We start from the raw sequence: 27,359 nt of genomic DNA, 5'->3' as shown, positions 1-27,359 counted from the left end.
CTTAATCATAGCTAACACTTTGTTCAAGAATCATGAAAGAAGGTTGTATACATGGAAAAATCCTGGAGATACTGGAAGAAATCAGATAGATTATATAATGGTAAGACAGAGATTTAGGAACCAGGTTTTAAATTGTAAGACATTTCCAGGGGCAGATGTGGACTCTGACCACAATCTATTGGTTATGAACTGTAGATTAAAACTGAAGAAACTGCAAAAAGGTGGGAATTTAAGGAGATGTGACCTGGTTAAACTGACTAAACCAGAGGTTATACAGAGTTTCAGGGAGAGCATAAGGGAATGATTGACAGGAATGGGGGAAAGAAATGCAGTAGAAGAAGAATGGGTAGCTCTGAGGGATGAAGTAGTGAAGGCAGCAGAGGATCAAATAGGTAAAAAGACGAGGGCTCGTAGAAATCCTTGGGTAACAGAAAAAATATTGAATTTAATAGATGAAAGGAGAAAATATAAAATTGCAGTAAATGAAGCAGGCAAAAACGAACGCAAACGTCTCAAAAATGAGATCGACAGGAAGTGCAAAATGGCTAAGCAGGGATGGCTAGAGGACAAATGTAAGGAAGTAGAGGCTTATCTCACTGGTGGAAGACAGATACTGCCTACAGGAAAATTAAAAAGGCCTTTGGAGAAAAGAGAACCACTTCTATGAATATCAAGAGCTCTGTTGGAAACCCAGTTCTAAGCAATGACGGGAAAGCAGAAAGGTGGAAGGAGTATATAGGGGGTCTATACAAGGGCGATGTACTTGAGGACAATATTATGGAAATGGAAGAGGACGTAGATGAAGATGAAATGGGAGATACGATACTGCGTGAAGAGTTTGACAGAGTACTGAAAGACCCGAGTCGAAACAAGGCCCTGGGAGTAGACAACATTCCATTAGAACTACTGACGGCCTTGGGAGAGCCAGTCATAACAAAATTCTACCATCTGGTGAGCAAGATGAATGCGACAGGCGAAATACCCTCAGGTTTCAAGAAGCATATAATGATTTCAATCCCAAAGAAATCAGGTGTTGGCCGGCCGAAGTGGCCGTGCGGTTAAAGGCGCTGCAGTCTGGAACCGCAAGACCGCTACGGTCGCAGGTTCGAATCCTGCCTCGGGCATGGACGTTTGTGATGTCCTTAGGTTAGTTAGGTTTAAGTAGTTCTAAGTTCTAGGGGACTCATGACCTCAGCAGTTGAGTCCCATAGTGCTCAGAGCCATTTGAACCAAATCAGGTGTTGATAGAAGTGAAAATTACCGAACTATCAGTTTAATAAGTCACAGCTGCAAAATACTAACGCGAATCCTTTACAGACGAATGGAAAAACTGGTAGAAGCCGACCTCGGGGAAGATCAGTTTGGATTTCCGTAGAAATGTTGGAACACGTGAGGCAATACTGACCTTACGACTTATCTTAGAAGAAAGATTAAGGAAAGGCAAACCTACGTCTCCAGCATTTGTAGACTTAGAGAAAGCTGTTAACAATGTTGACGGGAATACTCTCTTTCAAATTCTGAAGGTGGCATGGGTAAAATACAGGGAGCGAAAGTTTATTTACAATTTGTACATAAGCCAGATGGCAGTTATAAGAGTCGAGGGGCATGAAAAGGAAGCAGCGGTTGGGAAGGGAGTGAGACAGGGTTGTAGCCTCTCCCCGATGTTATTCAATCTGTATATTGAGCACGCAGTAAAGGAAACAAAAGAAAAATTCGGAGTAGGTTTTAAAATCCATGGAGAAGAAATAAAAAATTTGAGGTTCGCCGATAACATTGTAATTCAGTCAGAGACAGCAAAGGACTTGGAAGAGCAGTTGAACGGAATGGACAGTGTCTTGAAAGGATGATATAAGATGAACATCAACGAAAGCAAAACGAGAATAATGGAATGTAGTCGAATTAAGTCGGGTGATTCTCAGGGAATTAGATTAGGAAATGAGACACCTAAAGTAGATAGTGGTTTTGCTATTTGGGGAGCAAAATAACTGATGATGGTCGACGTAAAGAGGATATAAAATGTAGACTGGCAATGGCAAGGAAAGCGTTTATGAAGAAGAGAAATTTGTTAACATCGAGTACAGATTTAAGAGTCAGAAAGCCGTTTCTGAAAGTATTTGTATGGAGTGTAGCCATGTATGGAAGTGAAACATGTGCAATAAATAGTTTGGACAAGAAGAGAATCGAAGCTTTCGGAATGTGGTGTTACAGAAGAATGCTTCGATTAGATGGGTAGATCACATAACTAACGAGGAGGTACTGAATAGAATTGGGGACAAGAGGAGTTTGTGGCACAACTTGAGAAGAAGAAGGGACCGGTTGGTAGTACATGTTCTGAGGCATCAAGGGATCACAAATTTAGCATTGGAGGGCAGCGTGGAGGGTAAAAATCGTAGAGGGAGACCAAGAGATGAATACACTAAGCAGATTCAGAAGGATGTAGGTTGCGGTAAGTACTGGAAGATGAAGAAGCTTGCACAGGATAGAGTAGCATGGAGAGCTGCATTAAACCAATCTCAGGACTGAGTACCACAACAACAACAACACCGGCTCAACGCTATTAGGAGATATCCCAAGACGTTTGACATTTCCGTGCGTATTTACCAGCTGCAAAGCCCTTATATTCTGTCCAGGACTAAGCGGCAGATGACTATTGATTTTCTGTTACCAAGATGTATCGCGAAAGCAAACTAATCTTCGTCCAGGAACACCTCAAAAATGGTTCAAATGGCTCTGAGCACTATGGGACTCAACTGCTGTGGTCATCAGTCCCCTAGAACTTAGAACTATTTAAACCTAACTAACCTAAGGACATCACACATATCCATGTCCGAGGCAGGATTCGAACCTGCGACCGTAGCAGTCGCACGGTTCCGGACTGCGCGCCTAGAACCGCGAGACCACCGCGGCCGGCAGGAACACCTCATTATTTCTTCTCTGTTCCTACGAACGTTTTCCTGTGTTTTTCTTCCTTTATTGTTGTTTCACTCTCCGAAAGAGGGCTGTCAGCAGAGAAGTGTCTACTCTTCTACTGTACAGATATGATTTCAGTAAAATTGTGCACAAAAATTAAAGGGATGGTAAAAATGTGTGAATTACCGAGTGGTCGTTTGGCGGTGAACGCTGCTATAGTAACAGAGTTTGCGTTGTAACCTGTTGATGATCTGTTGGAGCTGCTGTAATGGGATTGGAGTTTGTCTTCAGCTCCTTTAAAAAAATTCGGATGGAATGGAATTGTGGGATGGAAAAAAACACTGGGATGTGGGTAGATTGCAAAGGTGAAAATATAGCTTAGGGAAGTAAGTAAGTGTTGTGAGGACTGGTGTAAAAGAACAGAATCTGGCTATCGTTATGGTAGCAAGTGAGTGCAGGAGGACAGGGATGCTGGGGACAGCGATGCTGTGCAGGCTGAGATCAGACTGACTTTACACAAGACTATGTAGATGGGAGAAAGTGAAATGTGGGAGTATGTGGGAGTGGCACTGAGGTGAAATGTTGAGCGAGCTATCCTTGAGATTTGTTATTAGGTATCGGATCGCTTAAATGGAAGGACGTTTCGGAGCAATATGGTTACAAATCAGGTTGTGTATTCAGTTGTGGGTGCAAGATGTAACATCTTGTGTGGTTGCAGAGATTATTGGATAAGGCAAAGAGTTGTTATTTCAGGTCTGATGAGAGGATTCTTAGTTTGCAGTCAGGTTAGTCTGGTTGAAGACGTTACACAGGGCTGCGGATTGTGGATTTGGCTATTTCTTCAAGAATTGATTGGCTTTGCAACGAAGATAAGTGGGTCATGAGAGAGGGGGTCGTTGTAAGATATTTGAGGCTTTGCTATGATTGTGCTTAAGAGTTGTATGGTTTAATGTGGTGCCTTCAGTGATAAATGAGGGCGCTATTATAACGCTGTGATCGATTTTCAAGAAATATCGGACTAGCAATCTGGTTCCAGAGGTCTTACAGATGCAGGGGAATTTTCTGACTGAGGTGTCTGTCTCAGTCTTTCCTTTGGTGATCTCCAAGTCTTCCTTTTTGACCTCAGCAGTGAGGTATGATGATGTTTGAGGTGGTGAGGGTTTAGTTGTTTTCCATGATGTGATGCTATAGGGAGCAAGGAAGCATGGGGACCAAATGTTAAGGCTTGGAGTCGAATTCATGGTTAATGAAATTCACGATCACGACGTTTTTACATCTTTACATACTACGATTCGATTTATGTCCAAATTGGGATACGGACGTTGGGTTAAAGAATTTTGGTTGAAGACTGGACAGGACAAAGGCATGTCTTGGAGAAACTGTATGAATAGTGGTGGAATGAAGTTCATGAATCCATAGACTGTGTTGAGTCCAGAACTTTGTTGTGGTATTTTAGACGTTTTGGAAGAGGTTTGCTGGGATATTAATTGCTCTGTGGTTTGGGACGTACGATAAGTTGATTTAATCATGGCATGGATATCTGGGATGAAACTGGTGGGATGGAAGCTGTTGATGATGAATTTAATGTGGCTGCCGATGACGATGCTGGTGCAAATCACATGGGTGCAGTTGAGGATGGTAGTCGTGCTCGTGATGATGATGGTGCGATATAAAATTATGGACTACTGACTAAAAAGTAACAGGTTGACATGGTCATTAGTCTTGGGTTTGAGATGGGGATGTTAAGAAAAGATGAAGAGGTAGGAAGAATGGGCACGATAATGAAAATAGGATAAAGCTGAATGTGGCAGTGGATGAGTGTAAATGATTTTGAAATTGTGAATTTTGGTACATCAAGACGGCCAGAGAAAGAGAGGCGACAGGGTGATGGATACTCAAGACTATGGTTGTGACGAAGCACTTCAGCTGCTTAATATATGCCGCCCAGAGTGACCGAGCGGTTCTAGGCGCTACAGTCTGGAACCGCGCGACCGCTACGGTCGCAGGTTCGAATCCTGCCTCGGGCATGGATGTGTGTGATGTCCTTAGGTTAGTTAGGTTTAAGTAGTTCTAAGTTCTAGGGGACTGATGACCTCTGAAGTTAAGTCCCATAGTGCTCAGAGCCATTTGAACGATTTTGCTTATATATGTCTCCCTGGAGGTGATGGTGGTGTGAAGACTGATAAAATGAAAGGCAGTAACGGTGGCAGCACGAACGTAGTGGAAATAATAGAAATTATATGAGACAACAGCCAAAACATGTCTACAGAGCCCAATAGCCAGTGACGGCAGTTGGTGATGATGAATGCGGTGAAGACACATGACGATGCAGATATGAATGGTGATGGCGAAGAAGATTTTCATGTCGTTAATACAACCTATGAATGGTTGTTACCGATACCATCTCGATGGTTGCTCTGTCGAATCTAGTCAATAGGTCTGGCGATAGGTGGCCTAACACGTCGTCCACAACTTCACGTAGTTGTCTGTCTGTGACGTGACAGTTTTTTTTATGTTAATACTTTTGTGGAAATCTTTCCTTGATGCTTCGTAGATGTTATATTCGACTCTAAATGATCTTCATGATCCTGCATGTCTTACTGATTTAACCATGTCCCAAGATCAAGCACAATTTGTCATTGTTGTATATGAAAACCGATTCTCGTCCAGAAATATGAGCGGTACCGTCTTTTGGCAGAAGACGGTACCAGCGAGGACTTCTGTGCAGACAACTACCCTGGGCCAGTGGCGTTCTCGGAGTACGAGACAGCGACTTTCGCCAAGACGCTGACGGGGTACGACTCCGGCGTGCTGGTGTTTTACGGCAGCTTCCACGCTTACGGCCAGATGATCTTGTTTCCATATGGCGTGCCTGACGAAGTGGCCACCAATCACGACGAACTGGTGAGACCTTCTTTTCAATACTGCACTTCACTAATGAACCAAGTACTCGCTGTGTCGGTAACTTTCACCTCTTACCGAGTCATCACTCGCGGAGGTTAGCTCTTTGGACGGGAGGACGACGATCCAAATCTCCGTTCGGCTGTCCAGAGGTTATCCATAATTTAAGTAAAACGTTCAGGGCAAAGTCCGGGATGGTTCCTCTGAGAAGGCCGATTACCTTCCCCCCCTTTCGTAACTCGAGCTTGTGCGCCATCTCCGTTAATCGCTCTATTGGTGGGACGTTAAACTCTATTCTCTCCTCTCACTTCCGTCTTTTCATACAGGTACATCAGGCAGCTTGTTTTCAATTATTTGTCTTCTGTAAAATTTTTCAGTCTGATTTCTCTGTGTGTCTACTCGTGTTAAGTGCCCATATTTTACAACAATATTGTGACAGTTGGCAATTCTCATGGAATGATCCATCTGTTGTGCAACCAAAGGTTTAGTCTATTATAGTGGCGAGGATAAGCAAAAAATTTCCCCAGATGGCGACAAATACTTCTGCTCTGAGACCAATGCCCACGCTATTACTACAGAGAAACTTCTGAGAGGAGAGAGAATTCAAAGACAGTAAATGCTGAAACAATAGGAACATAGACTCAGAAGGAAATTAAATGATCAGCTAAGGCGAGGCAGTTACGGATTAGTAAAAGAAAATAAAATCAAAAAATAATATTGTAACACAATTAAAGAGTCTAAACCTCGAATTTTTTTCCGCTATCGCTTCTTTCAATGCCGATACGATGGGTATCCCGCCACAAACTTCGGGTAAATTAAAACTGCCGAAATATCAACACTGTGGACCCTGAACAATGAGATAAACACTATGAAACACGGAAAGAGTTGTGATTGTTTCTCTTCTGGCAACGATTTGTTAATGTGTAAAACTGAAAGTTGCACGCAAGTGAGGCGGTCTGTAGTCGATTGGAGAGAATGTGGCAATCGGCCCACGATGTATCGCTCGCCGCAAGGTGGGCCGAAGCCTAAAGGATGAAAGCGCGAACCGGTGGAGACAATTTTGGACGGGCAAGTGAGTATAGTGATTTACCAAGAGCGGATTGCTGTGCTTCATCGAAGCTGAGTTTACGGTAGGGGCGATGAGCCTTGGTGCCGAAGTATACTTTAAAACGTGTAGTAGACAGCAGTGAAAGCCGAGCAATGTTCTGACGTGCTATTAAGCCATCGCACGTCGAACTTTGCTTTCCGTTATCGCTTCTTTCAATGGCGACGCGACGCGCATCCGGCTACAGAGTTCAAGTAAAATATATGTTGCTCTGCGTGAGAGGAAGTTGCACGCTGCAGCGCTGTTGAGCTGGCCGTTTTAACCGTAGTGGGCTGCGGCATTTTGTGGCTCACTGAAGGTGGAATAGGTCAGCGCTAAGCGCTTGTAATTGCTGCCATATTTGGAAGGATGTGTGCTGATGTGCTGATAGAAAGTTATTGTAAGTGGCTGAAAAGAAGTGAGCTTTGCATAGGTATGATGTAGAAGCGCGTCTACAAGTCTACGAAACTTCGTTCATTGCATGTGCTTCAATTGTATTTTTCCCTGCTCCTAACAGCGCTGAGTTTCATTAGCCTTATGCGAATTTGGTATGTCAGTGGCTGGTTGTTTTTCACAAACCAGCTGTTTTACCTTCATATTTGCGTTAATATTCCTCACAAAACTTTGATGTGATCTCCTTTTTATTGAGTTATTTGAAGCGAACAGATCACAAGCTAGAAGCCACGTTGCATTGTAAGTCTCGCTGTAACTGAACTCAGTCCAGAGGTCGGAGCCAGTGAGGGCGTCCACCTTCAGTAGGACACCAGACCTGGTAAACCACTGTAGCGTTTACACGAATCTTCACGTTGATGACAGCTGTACCTTATCATTCATAAAATATACACTCCTGGCGATTAAATTTGCTAAATCATGGTTGCGGTGATCAACAAACGCAAACTGGAATGAAGACGACTACATACTTGGATACGCAAACGATTAGCGTTTTTGTGCTAGCGATTAAAGTAGGCAGGAGTAACAACATCTACATTCTGGAGGTAAGGAAAGATTTTACAGCAGGCTTCTCGTTCAGAATTCGCATTTAACATCGAATTTGTGATATTGTGTTGTGCCTTGTGTAAGAAGGAGAAATGTCTCATAATTCGACAGCGGCAAGACCATGCCCTGTCGAGACTGCGGTGTTACCGCCCGCGTTGGTAGAGCGTCATGCTAATATGGAATCGATGGGCTCTGGAGAGCCATGATCAACGCCATGCAGCATTTCAATAGCCCCACGCGGAAAGGACGCTCGAGAGCAGACATATTGATAGTTCTGCCGGAGGATCGTAAAGACAGGTCGCGTAAATTGAGTTGGGCCTATTTGTAGGAAGACAAGTGTCCACACGGACGGTTCGACGACCCCTGGAGCGACATCGACTGTAAAAACAGCTATCGTTGTTACGGCAGTCGTGCGTCAAATGACAATGGAAGTATGCGCGTGTACAGACTTCGAGGAGCACCAACGTTGATCATTCGAGCTCAACACCTGCCACGATTGTATGGGAAACCACTGAACACAATCATCTCCCGTTCACATAGCCGATAATTTCGACAGCAGCTGTTACATTTATGTCGTTTTATGGCTGTTAACTATCTTCCGGAGTTTTGTGACATTATATTTCAGTAAGATGGCGCAAGACCGCATTTTGCTCCTTCTGTCATGACTTGTATCGATACAGAAGGTGTTTTACTGTTTCCGTGACCAGCACCTTCTCCATATCCCTCATGCACTGAAAACATTTGATCGGAGGCCGCGAGACTGCCACTTGGCAGTTCCTGTTGTAAACTCTGGCGTACAACTGAAGGAGCAGAGCGTAATGTGCCGGTACCTGTTATTCAAGCTCAGTTCGATTTGATGCTTAGTCGGGACGCAGCCATTGTTGCTGCCAAAGGTGTCAGCTGCGTACTAAATTTCGGACACCATATACAGTTGTATCACCTGCCCATTTAACAGTATATTCTTCATATGGTTCAAATGGTTCAAATGGCTCTGAGCACTATGGGACTTAACATCTATGGTCATCAGTCCCCTAGAACTTAGAACTACTTAAACCTAACGAACCTAAGGACACCACACAACACCCAGTCATCACGAGGCAGAGAAAATCCCTGACCCCGCCGGGAATCGAACCCGGGAACCCGAGCGCGGGAAGCGAGAACGCTACCACACGACCACGAGCTGCGGACTATTCTTCATATGATGCTCTGTAAATGCGATAAATAAAATTTACTTATTTGCTGCTTCTTCTGCCCCCTGTTCCTGCGCATATCCTCCTCCCCCGTCTCGTTGTCTCGTTGTCCATGTCCTCATCCTCCTCTAGCCCCCCCCCCCCCCAAGTCGTGTAAACAAAACCAGAATCTGATACTGAAATTACAGCAGTTGATTCTTCACTTTGAGTGACACAAAATGGAATACTAACGTCCTATTTTCTTTACAGCTCGAAATGGCTGAAAGGGCCCGGGATGCATTGGCGGCCAGGTACGGCACCAATTACACAGTCGGCACCGTGCAGGACCTCCTCTGTAAGTATGGCAATGTTATCGCTCCACAGAGTGCAAAACAAACTTAAATTATCTCGAGTATGTATGCAAATAATTGCAGCCTAAATCTAGTACACATGATTATTTGGAATAATATTTGCTTGGAAATAATTATTTTGTCGTAGGGATTCACAACAAAATTTATTTATCCAGGATTGTGTAATGTTATTACCTTCCTAAATAAGTACAGCACTCTGAGAGGAATAAGTAAAAGTCACTGGACAGATTGTCTCATTTGAATATTTACATTTTGACGACCGAATGCTACCGCTAGATGCGGTGTATGCCGCGAGTGTGAATACATTGTCTCAGCAGTCTGTTACAGTCGTGTATGTAGTGAACATGGCACAGATCGTGGGCGAACCGTCTACGAACGTACTGCGATAATCTATGAAAGAGGATTGGGTTAAAGATTCCGGATTTTCGAGATGAACGATGTGGAGATTGAGTCTTCAATAATGCAGAGATAATGTTTGCACACGCTTAAGCCGCCGCAAATGACGAACACAAGTATTTGACGAACTTCCCGTCATGTCACTGCAGATCCATACGAGGCGATCGATGGTCTCCTCACGTTAGAATCGTATTACTACCAGGTATGTAAGGAGACACGTATGTCTGAGTAGCCCACGACCGACTGATGTCTCTTTAACTTCCTATTAATATGTATTCGCAATTGTAAATATGAAACATCTGCTCTATATTCGAATGACGACAGCGAAAATTTGAGCCGGACTAGGACCCGAACCCGGATATCCCGCTTCAAGTGGGTGGTCGCCTTAACCCCATCGGCTGTCCGTGTACGAATCACGGTCAGATCAAAACTTCCATATGTCGTCCCCCTTGTATCACAACCTGTACTCGTACGTTACGTATATTCCCGTCAAGCAAGGACATATTTATTGACATTCAAAGGTCTGATGTTGGCGAATAAATGCGAAGTGGTAGTGCCTGTGTTATCAAGAAGTACGATGCAATAGTTCTTCGGACATTCATGTATGTGGAAGTCCGGGTTCGGCCATGATTCATGCACGGACAGCTGAAGCGGTTGAGGCAACCGCTCGCGTGTTGAGGGAAATCTGGTTTCGAGTCCCAGGGAAGATGGTTCACATTCGCACTTGGGAGTGTATTTCCTATATTTCTTGACAACTGTAGCCGCTGCAGTGCCTGTTCCTGCATGCATGTCCTAAGGAACGTTACATCGTACTTCTTAATAACACAGGCACTACTATTTCATATTTATTCGCGAATAACAGGCCCTCGATTCTCAACACACGTGTTCTTCCTGAACGAGATTATGCGTAGTGTTTGAGTGCGGGCTGTGACACATGGACGACGGCAAATTGAAGTTTAAGCCTGGCTGTGATTCGTGCACGAACAGCCGAAACAGTTAAGGCGACCGCTCGCGTAAAGCGGGAAATCCGGTTTCGAGTACGGGGCCGGCACGAATTTGCAGTGTCGTCATTCCAGTATACAATCGACTGTGGTTCATATTCGCTGTTGCGGATACCTTTCCTGTATTTCTTGGCAGATGTAGTCACTGCAATGCCTCATCCTTCGCACTTGTGTACATGTTCGAAGAAGGGTTGCACCGTACTTCTTAAAAACACATGTACTGCTATTTAGTTTTCCTATAACTTTAGCGTATTTCTTGTACTTTTGAAACATTTCTGAGAGAAAACTTTTACTTAATATAACCTAAAACAACAGCACTCGTGAAAAGTGAAATAATCATATAACATAACAACTACAATTACGGAGGAGTGTTAATCGATGTACCTGGACTAAAAGCCTAAGTACACAGAGACCGGGAATCACTGGTGTATCTTATGCGCCCCGAAAATTTAGGGTAACATCATATTTACTCAACGAAGAGCAGTCACAAAAAGTGGAAACATGGAAACAAGCGCTGCAATTCCATCACGTGAGTGGTTTCGAGTATATCTGTATGAGCGGTTTAAGAGTAACGGATTTGACGTACAGCGAAATTTCGCAAAGAAACTTACATAATATATGATACAACCACAGTACACTTATATTTGATGAGCTTTCTCAACTGCACAAGGCAGTCACGTTCAGATCTTACAACAGCGGTAGATTGTGTAAGCTTCACATATTAAAAATAAATGTGTAAGTACTCGTGTTCTACACTATCCTTCGTCAAACTGGTTTGGATATCGCAATACATGTTATGGACGTACTAAAACTATCTATTGCTTGTACTGCAGTGACATTTGAAGATTTTGGAAGTGTGTAAATAAAGTGTGTCATCATAATTTATTGTATGAGGGCCACTAAAAATGGATGCCTTCTTCATTAAGTAGGTTATATAGGAATCACTAATTTTGCGCTCTTCCCCAAAACTTCGTCCACAGTCCATTCCAATAACAGCGTCCTACATCAGCAAATGTCAGCACTGTATGTGTTCAGAAAATGGCCAACATTCAGACAGCAAGACAGCATTCTGTGGTTGAATTCTATACATCGGAAAATAAAACGCCCAGCAGTATTCACGAAAGGCTTAATAATGTTATGGAGATACTACGGTGAACGTCAGCAGCATTAGACGATGGGTTCGGCACTGTAGATACGCCGAAGGACAAACACAGCTGGCTGCACAGAGCGGTGACCTGGAGTGACGTCACGAATTCACCGTGTCGACCAAACCATCCGTGACGGCCGCTTGGAAGCAAAAGATGACTTCCATCTCCAATTAGTCACTGCTAAAGGGAATGCGACGTCCACAATTGAAAAACTGGGCTACTCATATGTTTGCGCAGGGTGGGTACCGGAAATGTCGACGACAACACAGAGGCAAGGAAAATACACTGACGGAAAAAAAACACAATGTAGAGTAATGAAATTTCGGGAAAACATATATCAGCGTAACATTTTTAAGTGATTAATAGCGAAAGATCGTAGGTTAATGTAGGTGCGAGATTCACCATTGCAAATACGAAATGCTGCTGCATTAATAACCTGTGTGACCGCAATCGTGCATGCATTGTATTGTACAAGAGCTGGATGTCAGTTTGTGGGATAGAGTTCCATGCCTGTTGCACTTGGTCGGTCAACAGAGGGACGGTTAATGCTCTTTTGTGTATGACAGTGGGCTCGATTGGAGACATGTGTGGTGATGGAGCAGGCCAAGGCAACATGGTACTCCGTAGAGCTCAATGGGTTACAACATCGATATGTGGGCGGGCGTTAACCTGTGGAAAAAAAACATGGAATGCTGTTCATTAAAGACAGTATAACACGTCGAATCACCAGCCTGACGTACAAATCTGCGGTCAGGGTGCGTGAGATAACCACTAGAGTGCTCTACCTGTCGCACGAAATCGCATCCCATACCGTAACTCCACGTGTACGTCCAGTGTGTCTAGCACGCACACAGGTTGGGTGCAGGCGCTCACCTGGCCTCCTCCCAACCAACACACGGCCATCACTGGCACCGAGGCAGAATCAGCGATCATCAGAAAACACAACAGACCTCCACCCTGCCCTCTAACGAGCTGTCGCTTGACACCAGTGAAGTCGCAAATGGCGGGGGTTTGAGGTCAGCGGAATTCACTCTGCAGGACGTCTGGCTGGGAGCTGTCCTTGAAGTAAGCGATCTGTAACAGTTCGTCGTGTCACAATGGTGCCTACTTCTGCTCATATTGCTGCTGCTGATGCAGTATGTTGTGCCAAAGCCACACGTCGGACACGATGGTCTACCCTCTTGGTTGTGCCACGTCGCCGTCTAAAGCCCGGTCTTCTTGCGACCACACATTCTCGTGACCACCGCTGCCAGCAGTCGCGTACAGTGGCTACTGTCCTACCAAGTATTTCTGCAAAATCTCAGAAAGAACATTCAGTTTCTCGTAACCCTACACGATGTCGTTCAAAATCAATAACGTGTTGATAATGGCGGCTTTGTCGTCTTAAATGCATCCTTGACTAACATCCACTCACCACGTCGAATCTCAAAGGTAACTAACCATCACGACAGTTACAACGTACATTTAAAGTAAACCTGATTTGCATCCTCATAGTGCTGCTATTCGCGACTGGCACAAATTTTCGGTAAACATCATCCATCAGGTGTAGAAACACGCCTACCAACTTACTTTTATGTCGCACAACTCCTTCTTAGTATTGTAATTCTTCCTTCGTCAGTGTAGTTGCACTCAGTCTGTTGCAGGGCATCAATTCGGCCCACTCTAAGATTTTTGTTCGGGGGGATCACTTTGAAGACGTGGAGACCTTAAAAAATTCCGTTTACCAGTGGATGAGAAAGCACAGTCATCATTTTTACCGCAAGTGTGTACATACTCTTCCTCAAGGTGAAAAAAACTGTGGACGAAGGTGGTAATTATATTGAACTGTGACAAAGTAATCGTGAATATTGTAGCTGTTACCTTAAATACGTGGCATTTACTTTTCTTGTAAAATAAAAATTTAAAAAGTTGAAAGTATTACCTTCTGACTAAGCCTCATACTGTGATTCTGTAAGACGACACAAAACAGTTAAATGTTGTTTGATAGTCAGTCGTCTAAGAGTTATGTACATAACAAAAGCAGTTAGTGGACTACGTAACATGACCACTATAATACCCCGCCACTGCAGATATGCAAACACCAACTCAGAGAGTGGCGGCGATATTATTTATTGTGTAAACTGAAGGTGGATGGGATTGGGGGGGGGGGGGGGGGGGAGAAAGGAAAGGGAGGGACTATTGATGTCAGGTGCATCAAGATCTTTTTTCGTATTCAGTGGTGGCGATCGAAACTGTAGGCCGAACCAGGTTTCGAACCCAGGTCTATTGCGTTCGAGACAGTTGCGTTAACCACTGCACCAGCCAGACGCAGTGTTTATCTTAGTTGAGTAAACTACCTCAGCGCGCCACTCGGCCGACCCACACTCCTTCGAAGCGACACCTGTCGGCAGTCCGCGACCGTGTCCTCCACGCTCGCTACTTCGATGATCCCACAAGAGGTCGGAAGTAGTTGTTCATCCGCAGAGGAGGTGGCCGATTTATTGTTCATCGAGGCAAATCAGTTATAGAAACGCGTGGTGTGTGTTCCTTCGGATATTTCTGGTACAACAGATACTACATATTCGTATAGCAGATGTTACCTGCATAGCACAGAGTTCCGCTTTCAACTGGCGCAACCCCAATGGTCGCAACAAATACTTCATGTATGGACGGATCTTGATTCCGTAATGGAGATAAATACATGGACCAAAAGATTGATTGAATAGTTCAAATGGCTCTGAGCACTATGGGACTCAACTGCTGAGGTCATTAGTCCCCTAGAACTTAGAACTAGTTAAACCTAACTAACCTAAGGACATCACACACATCCTTGCCCGAGGCAGGATTCGAACCTTCGACCGTAGCGGTCTTGCGGTTCCAGACTGCAGCGCCTTTAACCGCACGGCCACTTCAGCCGGCAAAAGATTGATTGACACTTCTCTCCACACCAGTTCTCGAATACAACTGTTACCTCATTTTTCTCGGTCCTTTGGAATGCTATTTGATTACGTATTGAGCTCATTCTATCCGCAATCGTAAAGATTGCTCTCTTTGTATTTTCAGGCATCGAGTTAGTCTCGATCTTGGTGTTCGCACACTATGCAGTTTTAGACAATAGTCACAGCGTAGGACAGTGGCCATCTTACCCGCATTCCCACAACATAGGAACAGCTTTGTCTACGGTGTAGGTTCAGTGTTGAAGAATAGTAGACCTTTCTAAGACATCTACATCTACATCTACGTGATTACTCTGCTGTTCACAATAAAGTGCCTGACTGTGTTATATAAACCACCTTCAAGCTGTCTCTCTACCGTTCCACTCTCGAACGGCACGAGAGAAAAACGAGCACTTAAATGTTTCTGTGCGAGCCCTGATTTGTCTTATTTTATCGTGATGGACAGTTCTCCCTATATAGGTGGGTGCCAACCAAATGTTTTCGCAGTTCACGTATCACGTCTGTGACACTATCTCCACTACTTCGCGATAAAACAAAACGAACTGTCCTTCCTTGTACATTTTCGATGTCATCCGTCAGTCCCACATGATGCGGATCCCACACCGCACAACAATACTCCAGAATAGGGCGGACAAGCGTGGTATAAGCAGTCTCTTTAGTAGACCAGTTGCATCTTTTAAGTGTTCTGCCAATGAATCGCAGTCTTTGGTTGGCTCTACCCACAACATTATCTATGTGATCGTTCCATTTTAGGGTGTTTGTAATTGTAATCCCATAGTATTTAGCTGAATTTACAGCCTTCAGATTTGCGTGACTAATCGCGTAATCGAAATTTAGCGGATTTGTTTTAGTATTCATATGAATAACTTCACACTTTTCTTTATCCAGGGTCAATTCCGCTTTTCGCACCATACAGATATCTTATCTAAATCATTTTGCAATTCGTTTTGGGCATCTGATGACTTTACAAGACGCTAATGACAGCATCATCCGCAAACAATCTAAGACGGCTACTGAGATTGTCCCCCATGTCGTTAACATATATCAGGAACAATAGAGGGCCTATAACACTCCAGCCGGCCGTTGTGGCCGTGCGGTTCTAGGCGCTTCAGTCCGGAACCACGGGACTGCTACGGTCGCAGGTTCGAATCCTGCCTCGGGCATGGATGTGTGTGATATCCTTAGATTCGTTAGGTTTAAGTAGTTCTAAGTTCTTGGGGACAGATGACCTAAGATGTTAAGTCCCATAGTGCTCAGAGCCATTTGAACCATTTTGAACCTATAACACTCCCTTGGGGAACGCCGCATATTATTTCTGTTTTACTCGATGACTTTCCGTCTATTACTACGAACTGTTACCTTCCTGACGGGAAATCACGAATCCAGTCGCACAACTGAGGCGATATTTCACACGCACGCAGCTTGGTTAGAAGACGCTTGTGAGGAACGCCGTCGAAAGCCTTCTGGAAATTTAAAAATGTGGAATCAGTTTGACGTCCCCTGTCGATAGCACTCATTACTTCATGAGTATAAAGAGCTAGTTGTGTTTCGCGAGAACGGTATTTTCTGAATCCGTGCTGACTAAATGTCAATAAATCGTTTTCTTCGAGGTACTTGATAATGTTCTAATACAGTATATGTTCCAAAACCGTACTGCAAATCGAGTTAGTGATTTGGGCCTGTAATTCAACGGATTAGTCCTACTTCCCTATTTGGGTATTGGTGTGACTTGAGCAATTTTCCAGTCTTTAGGTATGGATCATTCTGTGAGCGAGTGGTTGTATATACACTCCTGGAAATTGAAATAAGAACACCGTGAATTCATTGTCCCAGGAAGGGGAAACTTTATTGACACATTCCTGGGGTCAGATACATCACATGATCACACTGACAGAACCACAGGCACATAGACACAGGCAACAGAGCATGCACAATGTCGGCACTAGTACAGTGTATATCCACCTTTCGCAGCAATGCAGGCTGCTATTCGCCCATGAAGACGATCGTAGAGATGCTGGATGTAGTCCTGTGGAACGGCTTGCCATGCCATTTCCACCTGGCGCCTCAGTTGGACCAGCGTTCGTGCTGGACGTGCAGACCGCGTGAGACGACGCTTCATCCAGTCCCAAACATGCTCAATGGGGGACAGATCCGGAGATCTTGCTGGCCAGGGTAGTTGACTTACACCTTCTAGAGCACGTTGGGTGGCACGGGATACATGCGGACGTGCATTGTCCTGTTGGAACAGCAAGTTCCCTTGCCGGTCTAGGAATGGTAGAACGATGGGTTCGATGACGGTTTGGATGTACCGTGCACTATTTAGTGTCCCCTCGACGATCATCAGTGGTGTACGGCCAGTGTAGGAGATCGCTCCCCACACCATGATGCCGGGTGTTGGCCCTGTGTGCCTCGGTCGTATGCAGTCCTGATTGTGGCGCTCACCTGCACGGCGCCAAACACGCATACGACCATCATTGGCACCAAGGCAGAAGCGACTCTCATTGCTGAAGACGACACGTCTCCATTCGTCCCTCCATTCACGCCTGTCGCGACACCACTGGAGGCGGGCTGCACGATGTCGGGGCGTGAGCGGAAGACGGCCTAACGGTGTGCGGGACCGTAGCCCAGCTTCATGGAGACGGTTGCGAATGGTCCTCGCCGATACCCCAGAAGCAACAGTGTCCCTAATTTGCTGGGAAGTGGCGGTGCGGTCCCCTACGGCACTGCGTAGGATCCTACGGTCTTGGCGTGCATCCGTGCGTCGCTGCGGTCCGGTCCCAGGTCGACGGGCACGTGCACCTTCCGCCGACCACTGGCGACAACATCGATGTACTGTGGAGACCTCACGCCCCACGTGTTGAGCAATTCGGCGGTACGTCCACCCGGCCTCCCGCATGCCCACTATACGCCCTCGCTCTAAGTCCGTCAGCTGCACATGCGGTTCACGTCCACGCTGTCGCGGCATGCTACCAGTGTTAAAGACTGCGATGGAGCTCCGTATGCCACGGCAAACTGGCTGACACTGACGGCGGCGGTGCACAAATGCTGCGCAGCTAGCGCCATTCGACGGCCAACACCGCGGTTCCTGGTGTGTCCGCTGTGCCGTGCGTGTGATCATTGCTTGTACAGGCCTCTCGCAGTGTCCGGAGCAAGTATGGTGGGTCTGACACACCGGTGTCAATGTGTTCTTTTTTCCATTTCCAGGAGTGTAATTGCATACAACGGAGCTGTTGTATCAACATACTCTGAGAGGAACCTGACTGATATACCTATACCGTGTTCTGCGGCCATCACTGGTGTCGCAACTTCTTTCAGCTTCAAAAGTCCATGTATCAGAAGCTCCTCAGACTTCAGTGGGCAGTAAAGCACTGCAACGGCTTTTCGAAGCCGCACGAGCAGCACTCATTCTACACACACTCTGCAAGCAGTCGGGTTTCACTCGAACAGCGTATCCCAGGCACGAGACGAACACTCACCTTTCGACCCCAGCACTCACGTGGTTCCACTATCCAGCTGACGCAATGAAGGTGACGACGCAGAGCGTCCTGCAGTGATGAGTAAAGGAAGCGCACTATGCCTGCGCACTTGGGAACCTATACGCAGAGGGCTGAGGGCTTGGAAGGTAGGAGACGAGATACTGGCGGAGGTAAAGCTGTGAGGTCGGGACGTGAATATTGCTTGAGTAGCTCAGGTGGTAGAGCACTTGCCCGCGAAAGGCAAAGGTCCCGAGTTCGAGTCTCGATCCGGCAAACAGTTTTAATCTGCCAGGAAATTTCAAGCATATTCAGAAGTATGAAGAAATCTTGGCTTCAAAAAGAGCTCAGTTTTCTACCAAATGTAGCAATACTTAATGTGGTTCTAGATGACTTCAGCGAAATAAAACAAAAATAAATAAATGATAATAATAACAATATAGTATTCGATACGTTTATGACAGTAATGTACAATAATGTTCATGCCGGATGAAATTAATGGTATACTAACGGAAATTCTTAGAAGCGGTACAAAAGGAATTAAAACTAGATAAAATGTTATCTGGTCTTCGAAAGAGCAATAAATAATGGGATGAAACTAGAAGAATTGTAAGGAGGAAACAGAAAAGGATGAGGAAAGCTGTATGAGAACTGAAAATGGGACAGATGTAATTGTTTGCTAATGGATAAGATATATGTAGCTGGAGTAAGGCCATCAGGAAAGCTACGCCGATGATAACACAGAAAGCTTTAATGTCCACTTCAACGCAGCTTAGTTTTCAATCAGACCAGGTTGCTGGGTGCTTTGTTTCGGACACGCATGACTGAAAGCGAGGAAGAGATGAAGTTAGATTCAGAGTGATACATAGATACAGCCGAAAAGCTGAACGCATTAATTCTTGTACTGGAATTATTGAATGAGAATATTTATTAACAAGCGAGAATACATGAAGTGTATCATAATGATTAAGAAACAAAATTTAATTACACCTCGTCCATCGAGTGACATCGATCTTACCTCAGCATAAGTAACCAGACAACTGAGATAACTCTTGGTGAGCTTTGATTGTGACTATGTTTTTGGCAGATCCGACGTCGGGAACCAGCATCGACTGGATGCAAGGCGTCAACGGCAACCAGTACAACTTTGCTTGGGAGCTGAGGGACGAGGGCCAGTATGGTTTCCTGCTGCCTGCCGACCAGATCGTCCCGACCTGCCAGGAGGCGTTCGACAGCCTGGTCTCCATCCTGCAGGACGTACTCACCAACTCCAGAAAATCTTCAAGGAAGCACTAGTGTCTGTTTTGTTGTATCCATAAATAATAAATAAATAAGCTTCTCACGATAATTTGTGTCTGACATATTTATACCATACTTTATTTTCCCTTTTATAGTTAACTATAAACTATACTTGCAGTGCAGCAGTAATACAGAAACAGAGATCTGTCTTTTGTACTCAAATCGTGCTCACTGGAAGTTAGCCTGTGGTGGTTCCTATTTAGGGCGACTGACTTACATTTGTCAGTATCAAAAAGCGAATAATTCTGATATCCGCCGCCCTCAAGAGGAAGAATACTGATACCGTGTCGCTATTTTACTTTAGCAATCATGGTGGCTAATTTCTCAAACAACTGCTACAGAAATTATGTGACAACCGCTTCAAAATGTGTGAGCTGAGGAATGAAGTTAAATTATGATCACGAACCAAGAAGACAATGTGCTAATCTATAACAAATATATTTATTTGCGTAAGCACAAAATTAAGACTTGCATTTTGACCAGAATTTTAGAGCGACAGGTTATACAAAAATCTTGAACATGGGCAAGAATTTCTGATGGTTTGTTAACAATACACGATTGCATTCCTACCTTGACTGCAGAAAACGTGCTGTTGACGCTACCGTGAGTGGAGGGCACTTAATATTAACGTAGTATTTGCCTAACTTGAAACAGTGACTGACCTCAGATACAGAACACATGGCTTTGCAGGTGAACAGAGAGGCGCTGTGTGTGGCTACTGCAGATGACAACAAGGTAGCAAGTGCTGGTAATGTAGCTCAGAATACTCTACCTGCCGTTGCTGCGACACGTTACCAAAACGGCAGACGTGTGACACGAAGCCGACGGATACATGGAGACGACACCGCAGCTGCAAGTGTCGTCAGCTGTACTCCAGAGTGGAGCACGATTAATCCGTGGCTACGTCAAAAGTTAATTTTCGACCAGGTATCCGGACCAGTACATCTCTGCGCGAATGTGTGCGTGGATAGAGAAGACATAAGACGACTTTACGCTGCGACCAATGAGAAGTGAGTCTGATTTTCGGTCTTTCGCACCACAACAAGGGAACCCATTCCGTCGCCAATCTTAACGTAGCAACAAACTGGCACCGGTCAAGTCCCTGACTCAAACGCGCTCTGCCCCCACTAGAAAGACGCGCTGTATCAATGTCAAGGCGTTCCGCCAAAACCAAAAGGCAGCTTTGAACATGGGCAGACGTAACAGTGGACCCACCAAACATACGCCCACGCGTGGGAGAACTCGAGTGCGGGATGCAATGAAAATCTGCTGGCCTTACGTGTGGAACCACTCCAGCGGACGTCCCGTAGATCCCAAGGGATATTTCTGCGAATTCTGAAACTTCCCCTTTGTATGTAAAGAATGACAGTGCTGGAAAAACTCTTGCGTTATTTGATTTTCAAACAGCTGAGAAAAACTAAACGTACTCAGACATTTCTTTCTTTACTTATTCTAATCTTCACTAAACTGACACACAATATTTTTAGCGCAACGCAATCTGACTTTCAATAATCCCTACAAAAATATGGCCCTTACTAACAATAACATACACCTTTCATGAATCACTTACCTCACAAGGCGCGCGGTATTAGCCGATAGGACTTAGGCGCTCCAGTCATGGACTGCGCGGTTGGTCCCGGCGGAGGTTCGAGTCCTCTCTCGGGCATGGGTGTGCGTGTTTGTCGTTAGGATAATTTAGGTTAAGTAGTGTGTAAGCTTATGGACTGATGACCTTAGCAGTTAAGTCCCATAAGATTTCACACACACACACACTTACCACACAAAAATCTTCGTTACTCGAACTACTGCAATACCGCGAGCGCCAGTACTGCTAGCTAAATAAAAGATACTAACTACTGAAGGCACTAGCTACTGATAGGCATAGTTAGCAAATGAAAGATTTTGATAGAGAACAAACAATGTATTTACCTTAATAGCGTTCAAAGTCTGGCATCCAATTACACAAATCTCCTTTTTCTGACGGACACACGTCCAGATCGTCCACTCATAGTAACCTCTCAAAACTCTGGCATCTCTCTTCCCACTTCCACCACTGCTGGCGGCTCCTCTCCAACTGCCCAACGCTACGCGCTGTTCACACCTGACTGTCCAACACTACATTAGCGAATATTCCAACAATGAGTCCAACCAGCCACAGACTTCACACAGCGCAGTCAGCGATTTTCATACAGAGCACTACGTGGCGTTACTAACATAAAAACCTAAACAGCCTACTTACAGTTCTAACACACGAAGGAGTGCGGACACCGTAGCCCAGCAACCCGCCTGCTGGAACAAGCAAGTGGCTTCCAGCGACACAGAGGGAGAGCTGTAAGGCGGTTTCGCTGGGGCCGAGTCTAGGCAGCGCAGCGGTAACTTAAAACACGAACTGTGACTCTGAGGATCTTTGTGCTTTCAACTATTTGTCCTCGCTTCCTTCCAGGAAGGTTCCCGACTTTCAGTCTGATGAAGTTGCCACCCAACGTTAGAGAAATATATGTTTTTTTTTTCAGAGTTCTTCATAGGTACGCCATTGTTCTAGAGTTTTCTAGAGTTTTCTGCGGAAAATTTAAGTAGTTACGCAGACTTTCACGAAAGTTCACTAGTAATCGGGAACATTTTAATGTTGTGAAAAGTTTTTTTTTTTTTTTTTTACCAACTTGGGGAAATAAAGCTGTGATCACAATTCTGAATAGCTCCCCAAGAGCTCGACAAAATATCTTAATGAAATTTTTTGTGCATGTGATAGTTCATGAGATAATTGCAATAATGAGGGACCCATTTTTCACTACACAAAATATATGAAATACCACCAGAGTTCTGATGACAGTTTCAACCACAGTTCTGGATAATAGTCCAAGAATTTTATGAAAAAACCTTATGTAATTCCTTGTGGAGGTAATCGTTCATAGTTGCAATAATGTAGCTTTTCCATAGGAGGCTGAGCTTCGCTTTCCCAGTTGTGATAGGTGGACGTAGTTACACGTCGGCACACATCGTGTCGACTGTGCTATGTATCCGACTTCTGACAACCCCAGTATTACAACAACTTTAATTTAATTTGATACTCTTTGCTACAACTAAGTATCGGATTTCAAGAAAGCTCTCGCTACAATGGTCTTTCGCGGTCTCCTGTTACTTTAGTATTCGATACGGAGTGGGACTTTCGAAAATTTAGCAAGACCTATTTTTTCACGAGGAGTTCAAATGAGTCATACAAGTCAAGCACCTTTAGTACCTTCATACGTTTATTGTCAGCGTTGGAAAACTGGGATAGGGGTAGGATCTTGTTCGCTTAGACGAGGTAAAAGACCAACTGACCCACGGAATTAAGTTCATTGATTTAGGCCAGCTCAAATACACACGCTTATTATAGCACCAGTCATCAGTAGTCGGAAATCATCTGTTTGATGAGAGGGTGAGGAGGATGAGTGCTGCCGTGGACACTGCTTATGGCGCCACACCTGCCAGAGAGTGTCGTTTGGTGAAGAACATAGCTCTGGACCAGATTTGGGATTCGAAGTGTGTGTACGTGTGTGTGTTGTGTGTATATGTGCGTGTGAGAGAGAGAGAGAGAGAACTTGCAAGTTGTCGGTTGCCTCTGCTCACTAGGACTCTCAGCCGATGTTCGAAAGTATGAAACGAAGTTTGATTGTAGACTTAATTAACGTTTTAATTAATATATTTAAACAATATCTGTCACAGCTCAGGGACCTTACATACCATTAATATGAGTCCTTTATAAGTGACGTTGTTTTGCTCTCAATAAATGTCATACATGAAAAGCCTTGTGTTCATCTGTATATCGTCTCAAAGAGGCATAGGGCTATATAACAATGTGCAAATGTTCTTAGCTCTAGGAAATGTTTGCTGCGTAATGAATGCCAAAAATTAATTATGACAGAATCATTTAGATATGAAGAAAGCTTATCAGATTTCATTTTTAACTACTAAATTGCTTCTAAATTAATCAGCTCTCTTTCAGTATGACTAGAAATCGGCATTTTGTTTTGTTGACTAACTTAAATTGGGTTTGAAATTGATGAAAGCGAATTTGAAATGAACTTCGAAATTTTTGTGTTTTTCAATATACACTCTTTGAAATGGAAAAAAGAACACATTGACACCGGTGTGTCAGACCTACCATACTTGCTCCGGACACTGCGAGAGGGCTGTACAAGCAATGATCACACGCACGGCACAGCGGACACACCAGGAACCGCGGTGTTGGCCGTCGAATGGCGCTAGCTGCGCAGCATTTGTGCACCGCTGCCGTCAGTGTCAGCCAGTTTGCCGTGGCATACGGAGCTCCATCGCAGTCTTTAACACTGGTAGCATGCCGCGACAGCGTGGACGTGAACCGTATGTGCAGTTGACGGACTTTGAGCGAGGGCGTATAGTGGGCATGCGGGAAGCCGGGTGGACGTACCGCCGAATTGCTCAACACGTGGGGCGTGAGGTCTCCACAGTACATCGATGTTGTCGCCAGTGGTCCGCGGAAGGTGCACGTGCCCGTCGACCTGGGACCGGACCGCAGCGACGCACGGATGCACGCCAAGACCGTAGGATCCTACGCAGTGCCGTAGGGGACCGCACCGCCACTTCCCAGCAAATTAGGGACACTGTTGCTCCTGGGGTATCGGCGAGGACCATTCGCAACCGTCTCCATGAAGCTGGGCTACGGTCCCGCACACCGTTAGGCCGTCTTCCACTCACGCCCCAACATCGTGCAGCCCGCCTCCAGTGGTGTCGCGACAGGCGTGAATGGAGGGACGAATGGAGACGTGTCGTCTTCAGCGATGAGAGTCGCTTCTGCCTTGGTGACAATGATGGTCGTATGCGTGTTTGGCGCCGTGCAGGTGAGCGCCACAATCAGGACTGCATACGACCGAGGCACACAGGGCCAACACCCGGCATCATGGTGTGGGGAGCGATCTCCTACACTGGCCGTACACCACTGGTGATCGTCGAGGGGACACTGAATAGTGCACGGTACATCCAAACCGTCATCGAACCCATCGTTCTACCATTCCTAGACCGGCAAGGGAACTTGCTGTTCCAACAGGACAATGCACGTCCGCATGTATCCCGTGCCACCCAACGTGCTCTAGAAGGTGTAAGTCAACTACCCTGGCCAGCAAGATCTCCGGATCTGTCCCCCATTGAGCATGTTTGGGACTGGATGAAGCGTCGTCTCACGCGGTCTGCACGTCCTGCACGAACGCTGGTCCAACTGAGGCGCCAGGTGGAAATGGCATGGCAAGCCGTTCCACAGGACTACATCCAGCATCTCTACGATCGTCTCCATGGGAGAATAGCAGCCTGCATTGCTGCGAAAGGTGGATATACACTGTACTAGTGCCGACATTGTGCATGCTCTGTTGCCTGTGTCTATGTGCCTGTGGTTCTGTCAGTGTGATCATGTGATGTATCTGACCCCAGGAATGTGTCAATAAAGTTTCCCCTTCCTGGGACAATGAATTCACGGTGTTCTTATTTCAATTTCCAGGAGTGTATTTGGTCGAACAGCTGTTATCAGCAGTTCATTCACTCTCTTGTTTCAGATATGGAAATTCACTCGAATTCTCATTTTATGACTCAGAGATAATCAGTTTAAATATAATTTTAAATGGACTGGTGCTTTTCCCTTCCAGTTTTAAATTTAGACTTTGATGTGGCAACTAAGTTCAACTAAAAATACCAAGTACAGTTGCTTGTTGTCATGTCACAGGATTCATTTTCAGATAGCGTGTTTTCCCGTTCTAAAAAAATCAGAAACAGCATCTGTCAAGTTTCAAGCTGTATTCCCTCCGTAAATATTGCATCTCACAATGTAGGACAAATCCAAGTCCTCCATACTCGAAGTCCAACAATTCACAGGACCCTCAGAATCCTCGTGTAGTTAATGTCGTGGCTCTAGGTTTATTCACACATTTCAGAACTGGTGGCATAACACGCTGCTTATTTAAGGTTTTCCATTCAGTGACTCTAGGTGTATAATGCAGTAATACTTTAGTAAAGGATGTTTTAAAAGGTATTCGAGCTAAGTTGCAGTGCCGTTGATTATTCGTATCATTAACGGCTCTCCGTCAGTACACTTATTGACGACTTTCCTCTAATATATTTTTAAATTTTTGTAGTCATAATTTTACTTTTTCAGATATTCCTGATTCTATTGTTTCTGCATTCAACGTCTCCGACTGGTAACATCATCGAAGACATTAACATTAGCATCAATTCCAGTTATGAAAATGATATACCGGGTAATAACGTTCCGTTGATCCATGCAAAGCTAGAGAGAGGGAAGTACCAGTATGGGCAAGGTCTTGTAGCTGCTAACAAATCAGACCACAATTTTATTTTCGCAAGCTGGCTAACAATCTTTTTCACAACATTAAAACATTCCCGATTACTAGTGTTTTCTTCACAAAATTCTGCAGAACTATTTAAATTTAGTGCAGAGAACTCTAAAACTATAGCATATCTACCAATACCTCCGAAAAAGAATGTGTATTTCTCGTAAGTCTGGTGCCAACTTCACGTGACTCCGACCGAATGCAACCGCCGCTTATAGCGGGCGAAACGTAGTGCTGAGAAAAGAAATCCGTCCCCTCAGCGATTAAATTCCCTAGACGTACAGGTAATGTGAGCTGAATCACCGTCTCATGCCTCCTGTTCCATAACAGAAACTAAATGAGAAAATGCATGTTGAATTGCGAAAAGAAGTAAAAAAAAAACAAATGAATGAAAAAGGACTGGGCCTTCCAGCTAGACTGGAGGGACCAGAAGGGCCTGTCACCTTTCAGTAGTAACGTCAGAGGTGAAAGTAGTTAACCCAGTTCTCCTATTACCTTCTCGATTCCATCCCTGGTCCCTAACTCTCTGAACGAGCGAGGTGACACAGTGATCATCACAGTGTACTATCATTAGGGAATACGGTGGTACAAATCCGCATCTGACCATCCTGATTTAGGTTTTCCGTGATTTCCCTAAATCACTCCTGAAAGTGCTAGGATTGTTTTTTGGAAGAACACGGTTGATTTCCTTCACCATCCTTGAAACAGTCGTAGCTTGTGCTCCGTCTTGAATGTCTTCATTTTCGAAGGGAGGTTAAGTACTAACTCTCCTTCCCAATAGCCTTCTGAAGAAAATTCCATTTTGGCGGGGTTGGGAAGTTCAAACAAGTCAGTTCTCATGTGTAATACAGTCCTCATCCCTTGTGGGAAATTCAAAATTTGGAAGGTGTGGCGGGGATCGAGGCTAGCTCATTTCTCATCAATTAAAATTATGCTGACATGTTGAATGACTCATTTGCACGCGAAAGCGATAATATAATTTTTTCGAGCTGTCAAAAATACGATACGAAGCGCTATCGATAAACAACATGTTACTGCGGTGAGAAAATAGCAGACGTTTTAATATTATACTTCAACTTCTTCTCCCCTAGCTCTTCCCGGAGTGGTGAGGTAATCTGTTTATGTACCGACGCATTTTCTCATTGTTCTGTAAGTCGAGACATTTTCTTACATACTGAACATAGGCAGATTTAAAAGGCTCATCGACGTAGTCATTTATATTAATGTACTGCCAAGCAGAAATTATTATTTATATGTAAGTGTCTATTCATAATTTATGTGATTTCTTGAATATATATTTTATTAGTATCTATGTCTTT

The 27,359-nt window shown here is 44.7% G+C and overlaps 1 protein-coding gene across 1 annotated transcript in view; it reads left to right on the top strand.

Moving 5' to 3' along the window:
- The window catches only part of LOC124788831 (zinc carboxypeptidase-like), a 97,007-nt gene extending 77,326 nt beyond the window's left edge, over window positions 1-19,681 (top strand). Inside the window, exons 6-8 of the mRNA XM_047256113.1 lie at window positions 5,581-5,814; window positions 9,331-9,415; window positions 19,473-19,681. Coding sequence (XP_047112069.1) covers window positions 5,581-5,814; window positions 9,331-9,415; window positions 19,473-19,681 — 528 coding nt within the window. The remainder of the gene's footprint in view (window positions 1-5,580; window positions 5,815-9,330; window positions 9,416-19,472) is intronic.
- Window positions 19,682-27,359: the final 7,678 nt, after the last annotated feature.

This window comes from Schistocerca piceifrons, chromosome 3, assembly GCF_021461385.2.
Source record: "Schistocerca piceifrons isolate TAMUIC-IGC-003096 chromosome 3, iqSchPice1.1, whole genome shotgun sequence".
In the NCBI taxonomy this organism is placed as follows: domain Eukaryota; kingdom Metazoa; phylum Arthropoda; class Insecta; order Orthoptera; family Acrididae; genus Schistocerca; species Schistocerca piceifrons.
The sequence above is the reverse complement of the archived record's forward strand: the minus strand, read 5'-3'. Positions and strand labels throughout refer to the sequence as shown.